At 38.1% G+C, this 27,790-nt stretch overlaps 1 protein-coding gene across 1 annotated transcript in view; it reads right to left on the bottom strand.

Moving 5' to 3' along the window:
* The window catches only part of pinx1 (PIN2 (TERF1) interacting telomerase inhibitor 1), a 37,800-nt gene extending 24,548 nt beyond the window's left edge, over positions 1-13,252 (bottom strand). The window contains exons 1-6 of the mRNA XM_041805341.1: positions 13,201-13,252; positions 10,216-10,325; positions 10,045-10,137; positions 9,301-9,382; positions 8,504-8,593; positions 2,424-2,506 (exon numbers count right to left, since the gene is read on the bottom strand). Of these exons, the coding sequence (XP_041661275.1) occupies positions 2,424-2,506; positions 8,504-8,593; positions 9,301-9,382; positions 10,045-10,137; positions 10,216-10,325; positions 13,201-13,219 (477 nt within the window). The 5' untranslated portion in view covers positions 13,220-13,252. The remainder of the gene's footprint in view (positions 1-2,423; positions 2,507-8,503; positions 8,594-9,300; positions 9,383-10,044; positions 10,138-10,215; positions 10,326-13,200) is intronic.
* Positions 13,253-27,790: the final 14,538 nt, after the last annotated feature.

The raw sequence follows: 27,790 nt of genomic DNA, 5'->3' as shown, positions 1-27,790 counted from the left end.
TTTGAGCTTTAAAGATCAAGTAGTTGTCACAGTCATGATATTTGCTGTACTTCGTGACCAAGCATAGCCCACTTCATACTTAAAGGTCATTTAATAAAGAAGAGAAATGCAGGTGCATCTGAGTTTGTGAGATTTGTTATGGATAAGTAAGCTAAAGCACGTGTCTGACTGGAATTGCAGCATGCACCTGTCTGGGCCTGCATGCAACAAAACCTGAGAGGCAGCAGAACACCAAATGGCACGGTGAAGTTTGAAGTGACCGAACACTGATGCCAAGAGCAAAAAAGGATAACTTTTCTGCAAGCGTCATCATTTCAGGTTTCTGCACACCTTACCCCAATTTGGATTTGCCTTTAATAATGCCTGCTGGCGTTCTAACTACCTGATGTGATCGCTTCAAGACACAGGAGAAGAAGAGAAGAAGTGCAAAGAGAGGAGGAAAGGGTAAGAGTGCAAATCCTTTAACTGGATTTAGGTGCTCTCGCCACCAACAGCGGCCTGTTGGCGTTGTTAAAGCTGCACGCTGTGACATAGCTAATTTAAGGCCACAGGCTGTTCAGAGCTGCGGCCTTGTAGAAGCAGCATGGTCACATGATGCTGGAGCCAGTGATGGAGGCGTCAGCACCAGTGGTCACCCTTAATTACTAACACAGAGGCGATAAGCTCGAGCCACCTGGCCATAGGAGTGTGACCTCCTCCTCCCCCGTGCACACTTGACATTGACTGGGAAAGTTGAGATCACAGGCCTTCATCTCATTCTATTAAACAATTGTTTCACCACGTTAAAGTGTATTCACACTTTCAATCTGAAATATTCACTTAAGGTCTTTAGAACCTTGATACAGTGTATTTTGATATGGTGAGAAAGAGTGACTGGATCTGAATTGCTCCAATCATAAACTGCATGTAAATCTCATCATCATATATCAGGAAAGTAAAGTATTAAGTACTGACCATTTCCTCTTCTTCCATACTTTTTGATACCACATGTTTAATTATAATTTAACTTTGCATTAATAATAATAATAATGAAATAATCAATAATTTAGGCTGCATTTTTGTGTTAACAAAAAAAATATATATATATTTTTCAAAATCTTAATTAATCTGAAAGTGTCTTTGGTTAGATGGATTCATTTTTTATACTGTCCCCATCTATGGGTTATTGATTTCCTGTTTGGATACAGACATGCTTTCATTTTCAAAGAAAATTGGGAACTTTGGGTAGATCATAGATTACAACATGAACTTAAGTACAAAAAAAGAACTTGTTATGAATTGAAAAAAAAAAACAGGGGGGACAGTAAATAGGTAAATGTTTGAGTTCTTTTAAAGTGAAATGAAGGACAAATGGCATCCTGATTTTACATCACTATAGAGAGACACTACAGCGGCTTAATCAAAGCATGTTGAAAGGGACAATAAAGCATGCAATTAAAAAAAACAAACAAACTGGAAACGCTAACAAGGATATGAACCCAATGACAAAAAAATAACATTATATACTAATTAAAGACCTTAATAGTGTCACAATTACTACATTAAAGCTCAGTCCTAAAAATGATCCAATACTTGGTGGCCTTCACTATGATTTTTGCTGTGGAAGTGAAACAAGTACAAATGAATATATTTTTCTCTAGGGAAATGTTTGTTTGCTTGAACTAGGGTTGGGTATCAATTGTTTTTTTTCCTATAATGGTGTTGATTTCCTACTTTTTTAGAGTTGCTGATACCTAAACAGTTCCTGAGATGATACTTTTAGGGGAAAGAAGTGTTGTAAATGTGGCAGCTGAATAAAATCTGTCTTGCCATCATAAATGATTCAGAAATAAGATGCCAAAAGAAAATGTTAGTAAACTTCTTCAAAATGCATATTTCATGTCAGGGTGGCAGAGATCATGTTGGAGTGGTGAGGGACCGATATGAAGCACCTAAATCTGTGTTGTAACTCTGTACGGTAGGTTTCAGATGTGCTGATACCAGAGTTTGATACTCATATTTATTGTCAACCGAAATTGGTTCATAACACTTTGGAGTTATGGAGGTATACTTCCTAAAACTTTTTATCCGATCCTTCCAAACTAATCTGCAAAATCCTATTGTTGTCATATAGACTGTTTATAAATTGTTATATTGTGTTTTATCATACCCTGTAAATGCCGGATGATATCAGTGCATTTTATTACATTTTATTCTTTTCTTTTTTTATTGTATTAATATTTCAGTGTAATATATGCAGGATCAAACCAGCAAACACAAACCTAAATTTACTGTAATCATGTTAACTGACAAGGAGTCAACAGCATTTGGATTTTTGTTTTGATCTTTATTTCAATATTTATTACGATTGTTTTGTTACTAAATATTACAAGTTCTGTTTTCCTTTCATCTTGGATATTATTGACTCTTTAAATATGTCTTACCTGGTCTGGGTCTTTGGCTGATTTTCCTCTCTTTCCAAAGATACAGTTGAGGTCTGTTTCAGAGCGGGAGGACAGATCTTTCCCTAAAGGAGAGGAAAAAAAAATGTTTTAATACCTGACAATAAACACAAACAAGTTTATTTTTAGCTTTATAAACCTGGGAGACAGAAGAAGATGCTCACTACTCAAACAATGAAATAAAAAAACAAGAATCTACCTAACAAACACTCCGACTTGGTGAAGCTAGTGACTGTTTAGTTTTTTCTAATGTACCAAAAGCTACCAAAAATTATTCCTCGTCACCTTTTTTAATACACACTTCCTCCGACCTGAAAATTTAGATAACTATAATAAATTTCAAACCAAGAGATCTTACAGACACGTTTTGACTGGAATCCTGTAATAGCTGCAGTTGAAAGTATGACTATGTTTGTGTGTCTGTATGTGTGTGTGTGTTGGGGGTAGAGGATGAGGGCTGATGGTGTCTGGGGTTAAAAAAAAAAAGGGGAGGCTTGCTCAGTTTACGTCTTGCTCCAGGGATGAAACGGCAAAGACAAATAAACGGACCAAAAGGTCTGCCACGCCACGCCTCCGGATTCCCATTTTCAAGCCGGGCCTCAAAGACTCCTGAAGCACACAGTGGCCTGTCTCGAGCCCGGGTCCTGTTCGTACAGCTGCATCCTCTTCCTTCAGCATGGCTCTGATAACATTTGGTTATTTATTGCTTTTAAACCTCTATCTCCCCTGCTCTTGGCTTTGAAAGTCGCTGCACAGGCAGGTCTAAGAAATAAACCAAGAAAGTATGTAGAAAAGTAAAACAAATTGGGGGGGGAGAGGGGGGGTTCCTGTGGTGTTTGACATGCAGTGAACTTACGGTCAAACTTAAAATTATGTCCAAACTGACCTTTTTGCTGTTGGGGAGAGGAAGTACCTGTCAGGATAGTCAGGCCTTTAGGTGAAAGTGCAGAAAACAGTGCTCTGATAAAAAGGATCTTTTCCCATAGACCACTGAAGGTGTTTGGGTGCTAAAGCGCCAAAGTGTGGTGGAAAGTGTTGGTGAGAGTTACACGCTGTGATCCAAGGACGCAGTGTCAAACTACCCAGAAATCCCAGAGACTCTTTAGAAAAAACACATATTAAAGCTCATGTTTTTATTTTGTTATGAGACTCAAATATATAGTCTCCTGATGACCAACAAACACAAACAAGACCATCAGCAACAAGGCTGACTATTTTCATAAAGTAATCTGTTATGCCTTTAATCACAGTGACGGGGTAGGCGTCCAAATTATTCACAGCAAAATAATAATTAAAAAAACTGCCAATTTTTCAAAGAAAAACAATGAGTAATAATGATAAGCAATAAAAGTGGTACATTTCACTATCAAAAGAGTACAAGATGATTTTTTCTTTGTAAATAGGTACCACTTTCTCCGGGGGGGGGGGGCAAACACTGCCATAAGCCAAAAGTTCTAATTTGAGATGTAATTAAAAGAAATAATGGGATAATAAAACAACTGCTCTGTAATTATTTCCTAATTCTTTGCTTAAATGTTGAGATATGTGTTGTCAAAAGCCCTAACCCAACAACAAAGCCAGCCACACAGAGCTGTAGTTAAATTCTGCATCATCCACCCTCGCTGCTGTGACAGGTGATAGATGGAGGCAGCAATTAAAACTGGGTTACTGGTTTATGCTGTAGGCCCTGGACCTAAGCAGCAGAGATTTTGGTGCCTTTCCCCACAAACAAAGGCCATCAATCCTCAGCTCTGGCAGTGAGAGAGCCAGCATGAACAGGATATCGATCAAAAAAAAAAAAAAAAAAAAGCTGGAGTAAGAAGGAAGAACTGAGACTGAGGGGAGATGTTAACAATCTCTTGTTTTTAACTATTGTGGCAATAAAATGTATTTTCTTCTTATCCAATATCATAAATTAACCAATCAACACAGATAAGAAAAAAAAAATACTTTTAGAGAAAATGCAGGCTCCCTTACAGGCTTTCTGTGCATCCATGCGAAGGACACAGGCTGCATCTCTTTTCATTTAATGACATTTCATTTAACTCACTCAAAATCCCTGGTTTTAACCCATTAAGACCAGATGTAATGATTGTGTAACCTGGCACGCCAGATGGTTTTCACACATCCATCCGGAAAACCTCTCATACAGAGCATTTGGGAAAGGGCAGAGCCTTTGAATAAAAACGCGGAGGGTGATTGGATGAACATTCTGTCTGTCACATCTTTACGGGCCAATCAGAGCAACAAAACACGTGATGTAGCTGCTATCGAGCTGCGCCCCTACTAAAGGAGTAGGCTCAATTAGAGCTGCAAAACGTGAATCATGGCGAGTGTAGATATGTCAGTACATGACATTTGTCGTTTTAGAAATGAATACAACTCACTGCTGTTCTTTGTTCTTTACGAAGAAATGTCGTAAAGTTCTGATAAAACTGGCGCTTTAGCAGAATCCACGCTAATGTCTCCCGCCAAAATTACACCGGCCTCTTGTTGCTGTTCCCTTACGTCACGACTCTGCTGCGCCTGAAAGTACTGCCCCTTGACGCTGATCGGTCCTATCACTTTCTAACGGGTCAAATGGGAGCTCTGCAAGATGGATTCACCAGTGAGAAATACAGTTAGGTTAATGATTGTGCCTTTATACCTTCAAAACTAAATATGACAGAGTTTTTTTGTTTTTAAGACATGCGACTAAGGAAGAACAACACAACTGACTAAAATGCACATTTCAATGGTATGGGATGGAAGCAAAATCTTTCATTCCTTCTGCTGTCAGATTACCAAGTGCACCTTAGTTTTTTTATACACATTTCTTACTGTCTTTTCATCCTTTAGACTGATCCTCATTGTTCTTATTCTTTTAACTATTCATTTATCAGTCTCATTTGCATCAGTATTTGTTTAGGTGTTTTTATATTTCTAGTTTGCTGCTATCTATGCCACTGAATTTTACTAATTCTGTCACTGTAATGAACTTATTGCCCCATGAGGGATTTATAAACTGGTTTGAATTAGAACTTACATGGAAATATACTGGTTGGAAATACTGACAAATTTTCCAATCTCCAGATACTGAAGCTATTATTTGCCAATTTAAATATTCTGACAATTATTTAATGCATTATTTAATGCATATGTGTTAAGTGCTTTATTACAACCATTATAATCAGATTGACTAGAGAGCAGCAGTGTCCAAGTTACAAGGCTCATGAAGTTTAAAAAAAAAAAAAAATAAGCGGGTTGTTTTTAAAGTCTACTGTAGTTTCTCACACAGATATGAAATGAGTTTATATTGTGCAAACTCTTGGGTTGACCTTTGCCTGCACTCTGAACATCCAGAATTATGAGTGTAGTACCTGACTTGTTCAACCTCTCATATAACAAGATTAGCAACTCTAAATCTATTACCAAGCCTTAACTTGGCAACAGGTTCACAGGGAGGGAAGCCTGCTGCTGAGCAGCCAGTGGCAGCCTGCACAGAGGCGTGGCAGGTTACATGTTTCCAGGTACTCCTCGGCTGCTCCTGTCAATCCGGACCACAAGCTGGACAATGCAAAGCAATGTCAGAAGAAGGAGAAAACAGAAAAATAATAGACTTTCTGTAGATGTTGCCTAACACTTAACTGGAATCATTTCAATATCTCAAAGCTGACAGGTTCAGAGTAAATGCCTTTCAGAACATTGACAGAAGGCGGAGCACTAAATCTCAAGTTTCACATAAAGATATGAGACAAACGGAAAGTACCAGCGACGCTTCTGTTGCATGACAACAAGGAGAGAAACAGCTTAAAGTGGTGTCATGTTGCCAAAGACAGTTAAATGGCACATCAACTGTCTAAACTATCACGCACTGTCCGAGGATTAAATTCCTCTTGAATATCTCCTACAAAGCCTTTTACATCTTTATCACAGTCAACAACAAATCCATACTGAAAAAATTAAGTGGACATCGTACACCCTGATGTGGCCAACAGCCTGAGCATCCGCTGCTACCTGTTGTCTCGCTTCCCCTGACATCTAAACAGCTGCTGCTGATCATGGAGGACCTCTTCAAATGGATAAGAACTTAAAGTCCGGACAGATCAGACGCTATTAGTTAGAGACCAGAGACAGACAAGAGGTCCAAATGAAAAGAGGGCAGAGGAGGCTCAAGATCAACATTTACGCATGTCCACATCAGAACAGATGACAACACAGCTGCTGATATGAGTGAGGGAGGCATTGGTAGCAGCACAATTTAAGAGGTTGCTGAGGTCACTTTTAGGATAGAAGTGAACAATGTTAGTGGAGATTCAAGGGAGAGCTTAAAGTTGAGGTGAAGCCTTTAATATAAAGAAAATGTTTTAATTTTGTTGTACTTAAGAATTTTATCAGATTTCAAAAATTTATCATCCAGATAAAATCGTGCATTTTCTCATGACTTGTGATTTGTTTTTGTGAAGTTAAATGCAAAACAATGCTGCTATCAAATTCTATATATTTGCAAAAAAAAGGAACACATTTCCATTTCCATGCATACTACAAAGGTCACTAACTGAGGCAAAATTTCCAACATGAACAAAAAAATGCTGTTACACCAAAATCGCATGATTATGCAATAAGTGCAGGGATGGGAGCACATAATGCAAACAAGAGTCATCACTTATCATTCATGTCCAGACTTTTGTGTCCCAACTGAGAATTGTATGATGCATCTGATGCACCAGGGACTGCTGCTTTTTCTGGCTCCTGCCAATTTAAGATCACAAAAACAGGGTGAGAGGAGCTGGAGGAGAGGCTAAGGCCACACTTTATCAGACAGGGTCATCTAATGGGTCGCACAGCCCCTGGGAGTTGTTGTTTTTGGGGGGCCTGTAAATGGACATACCAGATGCCCCAAACAGGAAAAAGGAAGTTGCTATTGAATGACGTAAAATGTGCAACGCTGTTCCAGGTGAGGTAAAAGTTGAGATATTTTGTTTTCCCCAGTATGCTGACTTGATGAGATGCATTTAAACTCAAACACAAAAACAATTATGAGTTAATCACTTGAACAGATGTTAACATATCATGACCTTGCACTACTTTCTTTAAGAAGGAATTTCAACTGCTGAACTGGTAAAAAAAAAAAAATGTGGTCATCAGCCACAAATTATAAGTCTAACACATTAAGTTTATCGCAAATTAAGATTATAACATTGACAGCCTTCGTTAGAGACTGAGCCTTTAATCAGTCAACCATGTTCCTGCTCAAGTAAAGAAAGTCAGCAGTAAAATATGAGCTAGTTGGTTATTCATTTAAATCTCCAGTGGGCCTGAACACCGAATTCCTCCTCTTCCCTATCAGTGTTCTGCCCTTGACCAGCAAATCTTGACTTCCTGACATGTAAGGAGTGATGAAAGTACAAGGACGAGTTATTAATAACCTCCCCTAGCTCTGACCGGGCTAACTGACCCAGCCATGTAAGCCAACACAGCCTGAAAGACCTCTGGTCAGCATCTGCCTCCTTAGCCAATCACACAGACCTCAGAGAAGGCTCTTTGCCCGACTGTTTGGACTTTATGAAAGGCTGAAAACCTAAAGACCGCACATGCATGAGTTGTTGCTTTAAAAGGTGCCCAGCATAATAGATACAGATCTATCATGAAACAACTTCACTCAAAATGACAGCCATATGTTAGCAAGGCAATAGGATGAACAAAAACTCCAACTGTGTTACATGCAGGTAGGCAATGCAATGAATGATCACAGGATATATCTGGAAAGTGAGCTGTAAACAGTCAGTAATATGTTAGAATGTGACTAGTTAGAGTAATTCCATGGCTACAGTTTCATATTGCTGTCTTTTGTATGGATCTGCATGTGATAATTTGCATGTTTAACATTTAATGCATGTCTTTAAAACATTGTGTCATGCAAAAACTACAACAGTCATATACCTTCCTTTTCCTGTGTTGTTTGTGGTGTAACATGTTTTCAACAAATAGAAAAGCAAAAGCACATTGTACACAGTTATCACTGCAGTGGGGCGTATTAAATCACTGTAAAGAGCTACTGGCTGTCAAAAACATAAACCCACCTTTAGTGAACTTCATGTAATGAACCCTCTTTTTCGCTGTTTTGGACTTTGCTTCAAGGCTGAATCCTTTTTGCTCTTCTGACAGAGGTTCTTTAAATGATAAGGAGAAAAAAAACTAGTTCAAAAGAAAGTCACGTAGTTATAATGAAAATATGTTCAGTGCTGTAACACCTCTTCACTGACTCATCACACTTTTCTGTCACACAGTGAGTGTATCTAAATGCTGCAGTGCAGCCCCCTCTACTGACCAACAGACGGATCAACCAATCAGGTAAGGCTGCACTTTGTTTTAATGTAGTGTTGTAGCAGCTGAAACAAAGTGTGTTGGTTAAGTTTCAGCACCAGCTAAAAATAGATCTTCCATAAAATCAAGTTTTGTTTTCATCTGAAATGTTTGTGCTTGACTGTGAGACATGAAAAATCCACTAGCTTTCTCCACTGAACATATAATGCCAAAACATAAGCAGAAACAAATGCATTAATATGAGTTTTTCACAGCTATTTATTTCCATACTTACACTTAAGTCTGTTAAAGAAATAATGTTGTGAATAAATGTTTAGAGTGAGTATTTAGAGTTTTTGTAGACTAAAACTAAACCACAACTTTAAACGTAAAAATGACTAGAATGTGACTAGAACTAATCACTGACTAATCAATTTAAACATTTCAATTTAAAGCATAAGGCTAAATTTAAGATAGCTTTCAAACTTAACACTGCAAAGTACCGCTCCATTAAACTTACTAATATATTACTTCATAACTGCAATAGACCCCCATTACAAGTGTTAGTACATACCAGTGGAGTTGTTCTGACCATGGCAGTTGTTCAGCTGAGCAAGAAGCTCATTGAAATCATCTTGGTGGGCGATCCAGTTATCCTGACAACACAAGAAATATACAGTGAATGGAAAGATTCACAGGGCTGGACAAATGTAGTTATCTCAATCTTGGAAACGTTATAGTTAGCTCACTCAGTTTTCAAGGCCCTTTGTATGTGGGCTGAGGTCACCGATTTACTGGTGTTGAGTTACCCATGCTTTAAACTGCTTGCTCCCAGATAATAAGGATCTATCAATGTTTTCAGAGATATTAAAGTTAGTATGAAACACTTAGTTGAGTCACTCAGTTAGTTTAAAAAGAAAAGGTTACTTGCCTGATCAAAACAAAACACTTGGTGGTTGTAAGTTAACTGTACTCTGGACTCTTCAAACACATTCCTAGTAACATTAATATCTTTGACAACCAAGAGTTCACATTAAAATAGTTTGTCTCTGAAATATGAAGGCAGTCATTTGAGTGTCATGTTATGCTTGTATGAGGATTTTGGAGTGACCTAGAAGATGTTCATACTTCAAAAAAAAGAGAAACAGCTAGCCTGAATTTTTCACAGCTATTAATTATAATAAAGATCCACAAATAACATTGTAATTAATAAACTAACTATTGTCATATTCAAAGTACTGCATGTCTTACATTTTCTCTTTAGGAAATAAAAAGTTGAATTTTTTTGTGTAAACTTTAAAGTTTTCAGTGAGCTCACCTCATAGCTGGCACTTGTTCCCAGGCCATAGTTGTTGTTTTTAACTTTCACTTTGATGTGGTCAGTGGATCCCTGCTCACTTCTTCCAAGGCCCTGAATGTGAAAATAGAAAAATAAGATAAGACAGAAGTGCGTGGATTACTGGGATGAAAGATATATCTCGAAACTCACCTTGCCCTTGGACCAACCCATTCTCTCCAGCATCTTTTGGCCAAACTTGGAGTCATCATTGCTCCAGGCGCTGTTCCTGGGGTCAACAGACCACTTTTGCTTCCTCCGGGCTGGAAAGAGAGCAACACTGTCATTACATTACAGCCACAAATTTAACCTGCAGTGTGACACTTTCCTGTGGGATTAAATAGTAGGGATGCCCATCATGATTACTTTTATTGCTGTAGGTCTGTAGTTTACTTGGAGTTTGGGGGGGGGGGGCAAAAGGATCACAAAAGTCAAGTTGTCTACATAATGCTTTTACATGTCTTGTTCAAGACAGCAGAACAGAACAAAACAATGCAATGTTGGTCAATTAATTAAATTACTAGCACATTTTTATTAGACTGAAAAATATCAAGGCAATAGAGCATAAATAGTCTTTAAAAAAGTAAAGGTGCTTCACAAGTGAATGAAGGAGCTCAAAAATGACCCTCTGATGCCACCTTCAGGTATGCAAAGACAATAGCAGCTAAACTGGCCAACCTCAGTCTACACCTGCCTGCTGGTGCAGCTTTGCTTTACTGTACATGTGTAAACAAATTATTAAATATATATAAATAGTTAAATATTAATTATGAAAGCCAGTAAACAAGTTACAGTTTTTACTGGTAACACTGTATTATAGTGGGCCCTAATTACCTAGTAAGTTTATAGTAAGTTGTAATGTGAGCCCCCCCCCCAACTCTTTACAACATGACTACCTCGCTCTCAGATGCACCTTAAAATTCTGTCAGTTTGTATTGTCATCATTATTTTGCATATAACTATATCTTTTTTGCTCCATGGTAATTATTTACTTGACTGCACTTTATGTCTGATTTTAACATTGTTTCACACACAAATAGTTCTGTTGACATATTTATTTTCTGGTACACTTGTCTGTTTGCACTATTTCAACCTATTGGTTCAGTATTAGTCCATTTCATATAAGTCTGTCTGATATTTATTCACTGCTGCAACTTATACTCCTGCACTACTACAATTTTTTACTCCATCCATCCCAGTTAGCTTTGTTTATTTATTAGACCTGTACATTTTTATCTTTATTTATTTATTACTTTTAATTATTATTATTATTATTTCTTTCTGCTCCTTTATTAAGTTATAAGCTATACGTTTAGATTTGTACATACCTTTGTCTTCCCTTTATTGTTCTGTCAACTGACACTTTGTTTCTAACCTTTGTTCTTTTTTGTAATGTTGCTGCTCTAAAGTGCCTTAAATTGCCCCTTGGGGACAAATAAAGTTTTTTGAATTAAACTGAATTGAAATTATTATCTAGTAATATCTCATCAAGAAGCTAGTAATTACCTTGTAATAAGTTAGCATTTAACAAGTAGTAACCTGGTAATAAGGAAGTATTAATCTAGTGATAATGTCATAATTACTGGTCATGTTGAAAATAATCATTTCCACCAGTTTCAAAAGTGGTACATATACAGGAAAAACACTTTTTTCTTTACTTTGAAAGTTATAAGTTTATGTGAACCACAACTTAAAGTTTTTGAGATTATAAAGTAAAAAATAGCTGATTTAATGGAATAAAATCCTACCAGATCAAGCTGCTTTCCTTGCACAAGTACTGCAGTAGAGAGCCTTTTCAAATGGCAAAGCTTACTGGGAGTGACCACTAAGGAAATACTTGAGGTTCAAGACCAGAATCATCACATCATCATTACCATCAGGACTTGGGAGAGACCCCTCCATAAACTGGAGCTATCTAACCACTGTTTTCAGTTTGATTTCTCTTAGCTTTCTGATTTTAAAATGCTGCATATTTAAGCTATTACTTTAAAAACTTGAAGTTTTGAGTTTATAAAGTCAAAATTTACAACTTTTGAAACTCCAAAATTCTGCGAATGTTTAGTTGTAAATCAATTTAATAAATTCAAAAATGTCAACTGTTTTCTCAAAACTAAACAAATCCTAATTATTTCAACCTTAGGCTGCCCTTATTTGCTGTTGTACATTATGGTTCTAACCATGATTTTAAATAATAAATAAATGCATCTATTTATGACACTGCCAAAGCAGACCCCTTCATAATTTTCAAGTAGTTTTGGGTTAGGAGGTTAAGGTAAAATATTTCCGAGCTATAAATTAGTAAAATGCTAACTTATTCCACGTTAATCACAGCTTATTTTTGAGAGAAATTACTAGATGATTACCACTTATTGCTATAAAATTACTGGGTTATTATGGACCAATAAAACAAAGTGTTACCAAACTATCCCATAAGCATACACTCAGGTTTTACTAATGGGCCAAACTGTATGAGATCAATGCCCACTAACTGTGGCCTGCCATTCTTCTTCACAGACCGGTTCTAGATACCGTGTAGTGTCTGCGAAAAAACAACGAAAAAAGGCTTTTATACATGAAAGCTTGCGAGGCTTATAAAAGGCCTGGAGCTTCCACAACCGATTAAAAGTCGTGTTGCTAAATAAACAGCCGTACTACATAGCAAATAGACGAGGTGTGAAACTGCCCTCGTAATAAAGAAAACGGGGTGTTGACTGCATGTAAACATACACACTGACGGCTGTCAAGAAGACAGGAGTGACAGTACAACCAGTGATCCACAGTCCAATTCAGCTAATTTAACAATGAGTCCGAGCTAAAGACTTTGTTATATAGAATAACAAAAGCATTATTAGTGAGCCAAAACATGTAGCTCCATGTGAGCTGCTGACACGTCGCTGCAGTAATAAAGATAAAGTCACAGGAGACAACACGTGTGTAAAGACTGCTAAGGATAATGACAATGCTAATGCTAGCTAGCGGAAAACTTTTATAAATAAGAAATACTGCTTAGTTTCTAGGAGATGATTCTTAACAGACGGATACAGTGTTCCTTTGGGACCGTAAAACTTAAAATTACACCCTTGAGAATCGATAGGGAAATGGAAATATTGAGAAAATTTAAAAAAAAATTGTACTCACGTTCGGCAAGCATGGACATCCTGGGGTCCTTTAAAAGCCTGTCGGGAGAGGAGTAGGGTGCCCCAAATAGTGCCTGATTGTAACGTGGCTCGAGGATAGCTGTTCCTTGTAAACAGCCCAAAAAATGAGAGAAATGCAATAAAAAAAAAAAGAAAATGTGTTTTTATTATTTCAGGCAGAGGCTGTTTAGTGTATAAATATCTCATTAACCATCAGTAATGCAATAAATGAATTCAACCGCTGCATTTGTTGATACTCATCAACAGAGGGCGTGCTAGTCATACCAACAAAACATGAAGCAGTTTGTGAAGTGCAGGGTCAATAAAGTTCAAACTTCATCACTACTATAGGTCTCGTGACGTAGTGCAGGACATGCGGAATGTTACCTCCTATTTTAATCCTCCACAGAGTATACCAACGTCCAAACGTAGAGCAAACAAATATTGGGTGCACACAACACCGCGCACTACTGTTATAATTGTTTATAAGTTAAAAGTAGATAAAGGTAGTGCATATAACCTGACCAAGTAAGCTAAGTAAAACTTTATTCATATAGCACATTCCAAGCATTCAGTTTCACAGTGCTTCCCAAAGAAATCAGAAAAACAAAAAAGAGAAAATTCAATCACATGGCAAATTGGATTATCAAACAGAATATTATTAAGTACAGTATGGAGACAACCTAAGCACCAAAAGAAAAGCAATTTACAAGGTTACACGAAAGTCTGCCTAATCATGCGAGTTACTGAATGTTTTTTTTTTTTTAAATTCTACCAATCTGCTGATCTGATGGACTGTGGGAGTTTATACCACGGGAGGGGGGTCAGACTGAAAAAAGTACAAGCACATTTAGTTCTGCAGTTAGAGAATGAGATGGAAAGCAGCCAAGGTTAGATTATCTGGGTGGGCGAGCGGTTAAACATCCCTAGAAAAATGTATTCACCCCCTTGGATGTTTTCTTTTATTGATTCCATAAATCAATCTCGGTCAATATAATTAATAACAAAAAAAAAAAAGCTCTTTAATGTTAAGCACGGCAGTGGCGGCATCATGCTGTGGGGATGCGTCTTGGCAGCTGGTCCCGGAAGGCTTGCAAAGGTAGAGGGTGAAACGAATACGTCAAAATACAGGAAAATCATGGAAAACAATCTTATTCAGTCTTCAAGACAACCACAGCTCAGGAGATTTATTTTCCAGCAAGACAATGATCTGAGGCATATAGGAAAAAGCTACACAGAAATGGACAAGGTGAATGTTCGTGGAGCAGCCAAGTCATAGCCAAGACCTAAATCCAAAAGAGATTTTGTGGCCGGACATGAAAATTCCAGCTGTTCTCACTTGATTGCTGTGAAACCTGACAGAACTCGAGCAGTTTGGCCAAGAATGGAGCAAAATTGCAGTGTCTGGATAGGCTGAGACCTATCCACACAGACTCAGTGCTGGGATTGCAGCCAAAGGTGCATCAACTAAATACTGACTTAGAAAGGGTGAATATTTATGCAATACCTTATTTTGCCTTATACTTTTGTTTTTAGGTGTCATTACTTTGTAGAAATCTGTTTTAGCTTTGACATAAAGACAGTTTTCTTTGGTCAACAAAACCAAATTATGTTGACCATGATCGATTTCTAAAATCAATAAAAGGGTAAAAAAAAAAATCCAAGGGGGCTGACTACTTCATACAGGCACTGTGTATGGAACAAGAAGGACAGAAATGGGTCTCTAGTACTTCATATGTGTGTAACAGGATTTTGTAGTTGATTCTGAATTTTACTGCAAGCCAACAGAGAGATGCAAGAATGGATGTGATATGGGATCAGTGGCTGGTGGTAATAATCTGGCTGCTGCATTTTGAACTGATTGTGAACTGTTAAGGGATGACTGGCTAAGACGTGCAGTTGTACAGTTGTAAGCAGTTCTAACTGCAGCTGATAAAGAACACAAAATTGGACTGAAATGTATATAATAAATACAGAATTAATGTTATCTTTGAATTACAAATATATTCCAGCAATAAGCAAAGAGATATCTTATTTGCATGCGTTCCAAAATACTGTATTTTCCACTATCATGTATCTATGTTCAGCAAATATCAGCCAACCAACTTATCATGTTCCAAAAACCAAACAAACATGCCCCCAGCTTGTACATAGCATTGCATAAGGTGTGCTTGCTTAAATTCCTGCAGCTGATGTCATAATGTTTTTACTGATTTTACTGATGCAGGAAAACCTCCAACTCTGCATCAAGATCACATTTTGACAATTTCTTGCTCAGACAGGAAAGAAACTACAGATGCAAGTGATCATAAATTATCAATGTATTGTGCATAGAACAAAAAAAATACACTTCCAGCTAAAGGGCATGAAAAAATAAAAGAACTGACAAGTTCACAAACAATAGCACCAAATACTCACATTAAACTGAAATGTATGAAAAGGGAGGGAAAAACCAAAACTTGAGCTTACAAGCAGCACTGTAGGGTGGCAGCGCCAGAGAGTAAACAGTGAAATCTGGACCAACTGGATCCCTGAGAATATGGGAGGCATGTTATGTAAGTTGCAGTAATAATAAAGAAGAACACATACTATAACCAAAGAATGCCCAATAATAAAGTAAAAGCCAAGTTTTTTTCATGTTATTATATACAGTACACTAATACTTTTGTTGCTGTAAACATCTAAAGTTATTTGACTAATACACTGCAGGCTCTGTATCATGTGTGGTTGTTTTGCAGTTGCCAGACTGAGTGTCCTTGAGTTGCGTATGAGTTATAAAATCTTTCTGGGAACATGAACCAACAGTCACTATCACAGAGGGGAAAAAGACTTGATATGAGACTACGACTTCACAAATCTTTGTGTTCAAGGTTAAAAAAGACAAAATACTTTTTTACACAAGCAGACGTAGATTTGAGTTGAATAATCAAGCTTTAGGAGGGATATAAAAATACAGTTTTGTGTGACGTATAGAGAAAATATTTTCACTATTGTATGATTTTACATTTTCTTCTTTCAAATTGATCTTTGTTTGATAGACTTGAAAAAATAAATTCATAAATCACTGGTAGTTTAACTTTAAAAAAAATACAGCTCTATAAAATTTATTCACCCTCTTGGATGTTTTACCCTTTTATTGATTTTATAAATCAATCATTTGTCAATATAATTTGGATTTTTGGGGACAAAAATTTACAGCAAGCCCTGTTTAATGTCAAAGTAAAAACATATTTCTACAAAGTAACGCCAGTTAAAAAAAAACATGTAATATAGAATTAGTGACTGCATAAATATTATCACCCCCCCCCCCCCTTAAGTTAGTATTTAATCAATCCACCTTTGGCTGCACTAAGTCTGTGTGGATAGGTCTCAGTCAGGCTTGCACATCCAGACACTGAGAAGACTGAGGTCTGTGCTTTGACTGGTCACTCCAGAACATTCACCTTGTTGACTTTAAACCATTACTGTGTAGCTTTTGCTGTATGCTTCAGATGATTGACGTTCAGGAAAATAAATCTTCTCCAGAGAGTCGTAGTTCTCGTGCAGACTGAAGAAGATTGTCCTCCAGGATTTCGCTGTAGTTTGTTTGCATTCATTTTACCCTCTACGGTATCAAGCCTCAGCAACCTCAGGGCCTACTGCTGAGAAGCATCCCCACACCATGATGCTGTCATCACCATGCTTCACAGTGGGGATGGTGTGTTTGTGGTGATGAGCAGTGTTAGGCGTCAACCGAAATAACGTCTTGTCTGATGTCTGATGACCAAAAAGCACCATTTTGGTTTCAAAAGACGAAAGAACTTTCTTCCACTTGACCATGGAGTCTCCCATGTACCTTTCGGGTATACAGTATGAGTTTTCTTCAAGTGGCTTTCACTTTGCCACTCTCCCTTAAAGCTTTGAGTGGTGAAGAAGCTGGGCAACAGTCAGCTGCTGAAGCTTCTAACTCCTTGAGAGTAGTCATAGGAAACTATGACTACTGGCACCAATTAGCTGGACCTCTGTTGTATTAAGTCAGTCACTTTAAAGGGGGTGAATATTTATGCAGTCACTTATTTTACTGTACAAATGTTTATTTAATTGGCATACCTTTGTAGAAATCTGTTTTCACTTTGATACCAAAGAGGGTTTTTTTGTGTATTTTTCTGTTAAAAAGCCCAATATATTGACTATGGCTGATTTATATAATTAATGAAGGGTAAAACATCCATGGAGTGAATTCTCTCCATATACACTTCATGTGCTGGAATAATTGAAACCTGCGGTGTAAAATGCTAAGGTGCTGGATTTCTTTAACTGCAAACCACTGAGTCTTGTCCTGTTAGTACATCTTATGTGGGATTAACGTGATCTGCTGCTCCAGGGTCAGATAACGGTGAGTTCCTCACAGTCGAGGCTGAGTCGTGCACAGCTCCAATCTGACTCCAAATCTGTGTTTAAAGTTACCACCTCAAGCATGGGATTAAAGTGAGGTTGTGTAACAGTGTCAGCAGCCTGGGAGGGATCAGTGACAGAGAATATTGTCAGACAGAACGTCCCAGAAAAAGGCGCTGACAATTCAGGTCATGATAGTCGCTGGTATCATGTTGCCATTGATTTTTTCTTAACTTCTTTTTCAACTAATCTTAAATTTTTTTTTACGTTGCAGCCATCGTGGCATGACTCAAAATGCTGCGGTAAGCAAAAGTCAAATGTTTAAACTCAATATTTTAAGGTCAGACCCATAGCTGGGGGATAGTTAGATCTTCAAAGCTCATAATTTTGACCAAAATTGATTTTTTTGACTCCTCATTGGGAGCTTTTCTGGATGACTGAGGCAGTTTGGAGGCCATTAGATGCTTTTTAGACAACCGCAGTTAAAGATGGATTTATGCCACATAAAAGATTTTTTTTGGCAGCTGTAAAACATGAAATGTTGTAATATAAACCAATAAAACCCAGTATGAAAATAGAAAAGAATAAAAGCTTTTAACCTTGTAAAAGAACTGTGAATTATTTCTTGGTGTGATTATGTAACAATCACTTACTGTAAGGGCATGATATACACTAGACCTTCACATTTCTCTTTAGACTACTACTGGGAGCAGGGAGGTCAGAGGTCTGATTGCCTTGGCAACAGGTCTCCATGTGGAGTAACAGCTGAGGGACAGAGTGTTATGGTGTTTTGGAGCACCGCCCACCTGCCACCCCCCGAACCCCTTACCCACGCACTGCCACTCTCTTCATGTCTCCCCCTTCACTTTCCACCCCGGCCCAACGTTTAGCCGCCTGCTGCACACTGTGTGAATCTTATTACATGATGACGAACAAAACACAGGGGCCCAAGCCACCGAGGGAGCTCCCTGATTGGTCGATTGAAGGCGGGACTGCAAGAGTGGTAGCACACCCAGGGAGACTTGTTACATAAGAGGCAAGGTCTCCCTTACTAGAGAGAGAAAAAAGAGAAGAGGGGGAGGAAAAACTAGCTCTATTTCACAGGCCTCTTTGTTTCTATTCCTCTTCTTGGAAATCTTTGTCTGTGGGGAACATTCAGGGACAGCAACCATCAAGACACCAAACTCTCATGTTGAAAGATTTTGGCTCTGAGACAGGCAAACATGTATACATTATAAATCCTGAAGGACTTCTTTTGACATTGGTCCAGAGTAGGGAACTCCATGTCCTTTAGGAGAATCTCATTCACTGCCAATATGAGCAGAAAGACACTCTTTTATCAGCATGGGGACCTGATAACGCACTATGTTTGGGATGTAAATCCAGTGCAAATATTGATTTAATGAGTAATTCTGCAATGCAATGCAATGCAAAAAAAAAAAAAAAACTCCAGACAGTATTAAACATAGGTCTTCCTTTCCTGGAAATAAAAATCACACAATAAAAACAGATTTTATCAACTAAAAAGACTAAACTGGGATCACAGAAATCTGTCACTTCAAGTCCAAGTAAAGCAGAAAAAAATGCACCTTGGATTGAATTTAATCTGACACAATCAGAGCATCTTTTTCCCATGTATTTTTGAGTATTTGTTATTCCTGTCTTATTTTGTTGGCCTTTTCCAGAGCCACATGCGTTCACACTATGCATACTCAGTGTGATGTCACATTCAGTACTTAGAGCAATCCAAATTCATGTTATGTAATTTCATGTGAGTGAGAAAACCCTGGATTATTGTAGACTGACGAGGATTTCCAAGTACAAAATGGGAGCTCACTAGATACCCCCACAATGTGTTGCAGCTTTCAGTGGAGCTTGCAGGCAAGCAAATAAAAACGCGAGTGCCAACTAAATAATTTCATTTACTACAGTTACTGCGTTGTAAGACTGAACAGTTGAAGGTTGTCCAAAAAAAAAAAATTAGTTGCATTGACTTAAAAAAAAAAATAGCTACTTCATCTCTTTTTCTCTGAGTTGATAGTACTCATTTTTATTTAACAGTATAAAAACACCTTAAGTATATTTTTGTAATTGTACACAAAATATTTGAAAAACATCTGATAGTCTGCAGTTTTCCCAGAATGCCTTTAGGCATTAGACACTATGCACCATGAATGAAGTTACTGACTGAGTTAGAGAAGTCACGTCTCTGAGCAACAACCTTGATACACAATGAATGGTACACTGAACATGATGGGATATTAGTATTTGAATCTCAGTTTTTAACACTTAAAATAAGTTTATTTTAAAAGTATAGAACGCTTACAATGATCAAGTTAGCATCAGTTTGTATAACTCAGAAATAATAAGCTAGCATAATTGCCGCACATTTAAAATAAATAAGTTATTTGAACTTGCAAAAGTCCATTTTTTATGTTGTTTTTAAGGCAACGAGTTTCCACATTTTTTTTAAGTAAGCTCAACTAATTTTATTTTAGGATGTGTAACTGAGTAAATTTTTTGGTGTGCTTATACTTTACTGAGTAGTTTTTAAAATCAATTATTTTACTTAAGTATACTTTGAGGGGAGTGTCATACTTCACTACATTTTAAACAACATTGACAAAATAAAGACTACAAGACTAAAAGAGGACGTCCAAGCTCTCCATGAAAACATGAATCTGACTAGTTGTATGTTTTACAAGTACCACATGGCATTGACAAAAACACAGTGATCATAAAGCTTAAATCCAATCCACCCCTTTCCCCTCCCCCTTTACCCTAAGGCTATGTTTTGCTCATTCACGTCCAGGGGTTGGGTGTCCCAGTTTTTGTCGAAATAGTGTGAGCAGGCTACATGCCACTTCAAATGGAGAATTTTCAAGGGCGCACTCCAGACCAAAGGTTATGGAGAATCTTCCAGAATCTCTCACAAATCAGCAAGAACTACCACAAAGATCTAATATCATGTTATTTCAATGCATTTATGTCATTTTGATTTCAGAAAAGCATTTTAAAAAATGCTCTTGCGTGGTTTTGTTATTGCATCTGTATATATAAATGCCATCAAGGATATATTTGGAGCTTGAAAGGTCGGGGAAGAAATCACCACTAAATCTTGTTATTCTGTTTCAAGGGACAGGACAGCAGATGAGGGGTATGAGGAAAAGTAAGTGATGAGACTGAGCAAAAAATTGCAGTTGCACTGCAGTTTATTAGAAAAAGGTCTCTTTAATTAAACTGTATAGGTGGAGATTTGTGCATAAATAAAAAAAATCATCTCTTACTTTTCAACCCCCTCAGGTCTCATAAATAACTACACAGAACTCAGTACTACTTTTTGCTTGAGTAGATTTACAGACTGGTATTTTTACTTCTAAAAATTTTTTTCATCAGAGTAACTGTACTTTTACTTTAGTTCACTAGTCTTGTAGTCTAACCCTAACCCTGTGAAAAACTAAAAGTATCCTTATGGAAATGTGTTATTGATGTTGTTAATCAACATCACATAACTATGTACTGGTAGCTACAATGAAAAATAAACATTTTTTGTTGTTAAGTTTTATTTATGGACTGGTGGTCAAGTTAGCTTGTTGCTAGCTTATTAACAAAATGTGGAGCAGACATACATGAACAATAAAGTAACATTATGCAGAAATGATGGGTATGCTGGAATGTCATACTAAGCATTTTCAAAAAACATCTCAAGCACCACCTGTTCACCACGGCGACAGTCTTCATTAAACCACCCCTTACACTCATCCTTCCCCTCACTTCGTTTTTCTATGTTTTATCTGTTTTTTGTAAAGCGTCTTTGGGTTTCTTGAAAGGCGCTATAGAAATTCAATATATTATTATTATTTTTATTATTATTAACCACTGATATGCGGTTTAAGTTGTACACAGTGTTTTGGTACATAGTACTAATATGTTAACCTGACACACCAGATGGATATGTTTGGGAAACCTCTCACAGACAGCGTTTGGGAAAGGGCAGAGCCTCTGAAAAAAAAAACTCACAGGGTGACTGGATGAACGTTCTGCCTGTCACATCTTTACAGGCCAATCAGAACAACAAAACATGCAACTTAGCCCCTACTGAGGAGTAAACTCAATAGAGAACTGCATAACGTGAACCATGGCGACTGTAGACATGTCAGTACACGACTTTTGTCGTTTTTGAAAAGAAAACAACTCAATTCTGCTCGGTAGCGGCAACATCATGTGTTTTGTTGCTCTGATTGGCCCGTAAAGATGTGACAGACAGAACGTTCATCCAATCACTCTTTGAGTTTTTTTTTCAAAGGCTCTGCCCTTTCTCAAACGCTGTCTATGAGAGGTTTTCCAGATGGATGTGTGAAACACATCCATCTGACATGTCAGGTTATGCTTTAGCAGCATGCACGCTAATCTCTTCCGCCATAATTGCACCGGCCTCTTGTTGCTGCTTGCACGTGAAAGTACTGCCCCTCAACGCTGATTGGTCTGTCACTGTCTAACTGGGCCCAAAGGGCTCAGATGGGAGCTTTGCAAGATGGATTCACCAGTGAGAAACATGGAAACGGGCGTATCCAACTGCTTTGCAAGGTTACTAATATGTGGTTTCAGACACAGCCTCTACCTCCCATGTGCTTTTGTTTTCCTGTGCTCCCCTGCTCTGATTGCACTCACCTGTGTCATGCTGACAGTTTGTAGTGTGCTCCTTTGTGTCACCCCTGCAGCCTTCTTACCTCTGAGTTTTATAGAGTTTGAACATTGCCTCACTTTTTTGCCTCACTGGATTTGTTTGCCTTGATGCTTTTTGATTGCCTGCCTTGGGCTACTGACTCTTGATTGCATTTTGCCCTGTGAGAGCCTACATTTTTAAGTCCATCATTCAGCTTTCACTGGTTGTGCTTCTATCAAACACCAGGCCAGTTTTGAGTACTAAAAGTATCCCTGGAAGTTAATGAAAAAAAAGTTCAAAATCCTGAATGAATAAGCAGTAATCTGTACTCTGAGTTGCTGGGCGTGTCAGAGAGTCCTGAAAAAACACTGAGTCCTGAGGGAGCTCTGAAACAACAGTTGAGAGGCACACCTCTTAACTGTTGAAAACCACACACAAATTCTTCAAATTCTGGCATCCATGAAAATGAACATGATGGTAAACCTTGCCAGCACAGCCACACTAGCCTGACATGCCAGATAGATTGTTGCATAAATCCACTGCATGGATTTTTATCTGGGAAACCTTAAGTTTTACGATTGGCTCTTTCCTATAAATTTCATAAGAAATGTGGTCAAGTTCTGTTTAAACTGGCGCTCTACCATAGCTACATCCATATGGCAAGCTGTTTAAACATTCAAAAGCTAGACTGGATATGTGTTGCAGAAATTAATTTTTGCCCAGTCAAAAAGAACATATCAGATATCCACAAATACATTCTGCCTATCCACAGTTGTCATTTCAGATATCTACAACATCGTTTTGACTAGGCGAAATGACGTCACTTTTGCCATTCACGTGTATGGGGTTTCTCATTACAGATATCTACAACGTCATTTCGGATATCAACAGCGTGAATTACGGATTTCTGTAACTGAATTGTAGATATCTGCAATTCCAGTTCAAGATATCTCTAATTATATTTTGACTGGGCAGAATTGGAATTACAGGGGATAAGGATAAGACCAAGTAGGGGAACTGAAGATGCTAAATTGGCACAACTTAAAGGTGCAGCAATAATGCATGGTTGTGCATATTCCCATTGCACACCTGGAATTTCCTCTAGGCACCCCAGTCTTCTGCAGCACTCTATTTGAAAACCACTAAACAGCCCCAAAACTGCCTTTTTATCTCTTAAAGAAACAGGGAACGTCTCTTTGGAATTACCATGATTTAAAACCTTAGATAACTTTTTAAAAAGCTGTTAACATTGTTTTGTCTCCTTTGTTACACAAGCTGAAAGTCTTATGAAAACAAAGATAATTTCAGCTGGATGTGAGAGCAGTGGAAAGTCTCTCCATCTTGGTGAAGTTTTAGAAATGTGTGAAAAAGCTGCACTCCACATCTCAATGTTTGTTTGGATTTGAAATTATCATTCTGAATTCCAGCTGGAGTGTACACCTGCAGTCTAACTAACACACATTCACAGATGGTAATTAGAAATAAAAGCCCGTATGCTCCTCCGCCTGAGCTGATTGTGCTTGAGCGTGACCTGAAAATGCACCTCCAGTTACATAACAGAGGGGTTTTGCTGAATGAAAGTGAGTCTGTGGGTGCACTAGGGCGGTCTGTCTGCCCTCTCTGCTCTTGCCCTCTCTGCAGCAAAACAAAACCAAACAAGGTTACCCGGAACAGCTGCAATTACTGACACAGAGAAATTGAAGAGAGGCTATGAGGCGTGCTTTGAAGGACATTGCTGTCGTCAGGGGTTACACTTTATGATCCCATCAGCTTTGCTTTGCTGCATTTATTGATGTGCTGAGGTGGGATTTTACACAGCAACTTCAATATTTTCATGGGTATATCCGCTCCCTCTCAATATCAAGCCTGCTTCGCTGTACTCAGTCATTCTGAGGAAACACTTCGTCATATTTTTCCACACACATAGCAGAAAAAAAGTGGCAGACAACAAAAGAGGAGATTTCCGTGAGGATTTATGCCGAGATATGAGCCTGTACTTCAATTAAATGGTTTATTTCTGTCTTTTAAAGTTCTTAATGTAAAAAATGTTCAATTTCTATCCCTCTACAGCACCGTAATTTGCTTTGTGTACAAACTGCAATAACTTTGACATCCAAGTGCAGCACAGGGAAAGGTCCAGAATTTCCTTAATAACTAGAAAAGCACTCAGAGAGCGCAGACCTCCGTCATTAGCCCTATCTCCCAATAGCACAGAATCCTTTAAAAAAATGTCTGGATCCAGACAGTGATTCAGATCACTCCCAAAATTTAATCAGTCCTTCCTTATGCCATTTCTGACATTTCCTGAAAATTTCATGAAAATCCGTCCATAAGTTTTTGAGTTATGTTGCTAACAAACAAACTAACAAACAAACTAACTAACAAACTAACTAACAAACCCTGCCGATCACATAACCTCCTTGGCACAGTAAAAATGATGGCCAGTCTACTAAAGCTACAGAGCGGCTGTGACTCAGTGGGTAGACTTCTCCCAATGTCGGGGGTTTAATCCACACTTCCTGCAGTCACATGTAAATGTGTCCTGGGGCAAGACACTTAACCCCAAATTGCTCCCACTGTTATTTAGTGGCACATGAATATGTATGGATGGAATTAGCTATAATAATATAGCAGCCTTCACCATCAGTGCATGAACGTGGTAGATAAGTGTGACCTGTTGTGGCGTAGACAGTGACCCCCTTGGTCAATTTATTTTTGATTTTTTTTTACCAAAAAAAAAAAGAAAAAAAAAACCCCTCCTTAATGTCAAAGTGAAAACAGATTTCTACAAAGCAATTTCAATGAAGTAACTGAATAGGTATTCCGCCCCTTCAAGTCTGTATTTAGTAGATGTACCTTTGGCTGCAATTTAGGTTTGTGTTTTGACTCAGCCACTCCAGAACATTCACCTTGTTGTCTGTAAACCATTTCTTTGCAGCTTTCGCTATATATTTCAGGTCATTGCCTTGCTGGAAAATTAATCCTCTCCTAAATTGCATTTCCTTGCAGATTGAAAAGGATTGTCCTTCAGGATTTTCCTTTATTCAGTTTCCCCATCTACCTTTACAAGCCCTCCATGGCTGGCTGCTGAGAAGCATCCTCACTGCATGATGCTACCACCACCATTGTTCTCAGTGGGGATGATGTGTTTGTGGTGATAAGCAGTGTTTGGTGCCAGCCAAACATAGCATCTTGTCTGATGGCCAAAAGCACCATTTTGGTCTCATTAGACCAAAAAACTTTATACCACTTGACCATAGAGTCTCTCACATGCCTTTAGGTGAACTCTAGTCCAGATTCAATGTGAGTTTTCTTCAAGTGGCTTTCTCTTTGCCACCCTCCCTTAAAGCTTTGACTGGTGAAGAAGCTGGACAACAGACGTATGCATAGTCTCTCCCAGCTCAGCTGCTGAAGCTTGTAACTCCTTGAGAGTAGTCATAGGTGTCTTGGAGGCCTCTCTCACTAGTCTCGGTTTGCTTGGTCATTCAGCCTGTGAGGACGGCCTGATCTAGATAGGTTTACACATGTTCCATATTCCTTCCATATCTTGATGATGGATAACCTGAAATCCTGGGGCATGCTCAGTGCCTTGGAATTTTTTGCACCCATACCTTGACTTCTTTTCAGTAACCTTAATCTGATCTGATTAAGGTGTTCTTTTGCCTTTATGGTGTAATGAAAGCCAGGAATACTGTTTAACCAGTGACTGGACCTTCCAGACACAGTCACTGCACTCAGGGGGTCCTCATTTCAGTAACTGTGAGACTACTAGCACCAACTAACTGGATCTCTGTTGAATAGGTCAGTCATTTTACAGGGGGTGAATAACTATGCAGTCACTTATTTTACTGTACACATTTGTATTTAATTGGCATACCTTTGTAGAAATCTGTTTTCACTTTGATGCTGAAGATTTTTTTAAAATTTTCTGTTAAAAAGACAAATTATATTGACCATGACTGATATATAAAATCAGCACAAGGGTAAAACATGCAAGGTTTAGGGTTACAGTAGGATGTGTAAGGGATGACAGTAAAACTTCACAAACTTGAAGCATTTTATGCCAGACCTGGCATAAAATGCCATTTTAACTGACCTGTAAAACCTTTTTACATAACATTTTATACAGCTGACTAAACAGTGTGCTTACAGGAAAAGCTAATCTCTATGAAAACACTCTGATGCTGCTAACTTAGCTAAAGCTAGCTACCATTGGCTCAAATGGTAAATAAGTTGTGATGTATAATTCCATCATTTCTGTCCTAAAAAAGGTGCTGTTTCACAGTGGAAACCTTGTTTACTTTCTGACTAGCAACTTATGAAGCAAGAGTGGTGTCCGTGTTGAGATGACATAAAAAAATTGTTAGCTAAACTTACATGCAGGTATCTATTATTACAGGTAAAAATAAATCAACATTAGATGGCTGTTGACGGTGTTGTAGTTCAGTAAGTTCAACTAGCATTTTGCTTTTTGATATTGTCTCTTAACACCAACACCTCTTAGTTAAGTTGCTAGTCAGACTGTGAGCATGGGAAACACTCAGAAAAGTAAGTAACAACTTAGAATATTTTATTGCTAACCGCTGGCTGCACCAAAAGCCCTAAAATGTAGGCTCTTACTCACTGAGGCATGTGGTAGCTACCCATAGCCATAAACTGAAAAATGGTGTTATTTTGTACTATTCATACACAAAAATGCAGACAATAAATCTTTCACTTTGCAAGAGTTCCCAGAGTAAAGTTTAAACTGTTAAATAAATGTCAAAAAACCCAATATATAGATGAGTTAAAGCAGTCTAGTGGTATCCTGACAGCTGCTTCTCTAAACATGCACATGCAACCTCACTCTCCTTGTACATACAGTATTACATGTCCCATTTAGATGGACCTCTGCAACAGCTATTTTTATAAGATTATATCACAGGTTTTACCTGCCAACAGCACAAGCCCATGCCTTCACATGTTGAGATGACACTGAATATTTCTCCACAAAGTTTTTTTCTTACACCTGCAACCACATAATACTGGTTTCAACCTGCTCTGAAATGTAGGAAATGTCAGCCAACTTTTTTTTCCTGCAGTCGACACCATTCTTATCAGATATGCATGAACTGGATGCAAAACTGCATCCTCAGAGTGATGTTGCACTTTAAATCCTACCATTCCCATTGGCATCACTTACAGCATGCTGACTCAGCATATTTGCTTTGCGTTACACACCTCAGAGTGTTGTAACTGATATTTATCCAGAGCTTCAAAGATTACATAATCAATAAACAGTCTGATTTCTGCCTTTAGTTATCACTTTGGATCATTTATTTCTTTTTAAACTCTTCCTTCATGAACAGAGTGATCCTTGCTCTGGGGGGCTTAAGTAATCGCTGCTGGAGTGTGAGGACATTTTGTTCTCACATGTTTGCCGTGGCATTTCTCCACGACCCTGACAGCAGGAACAGGGGAAACACTGTATCGAGCAAGTTGGCTCAGAAACGGATAAAATGTCTCTTAATGCAGTGGACCTATAATTAAAAAAAAAAAACGGGTCGAGGGA

Source organism: Cheilinus undulatus, linkage group 14 (genome assembly GCF_018320785.1).
Source record: "Cheilinus undulatus linkage group 14, ASM1832078v1, whole genome shotgun sequence".
NCBI classification, from domain to species: Eukaryota; Metazoa; Chordata; class Actinopteri; order Labriformes; family Labridae; genus Cheilinus; species Cheilinus undulatus.
The sequence above is the reverse complement of the archived record's forward strand: the minus strand, read 5'-3'. Positions and strand labels throughout refer to the sequence as shown.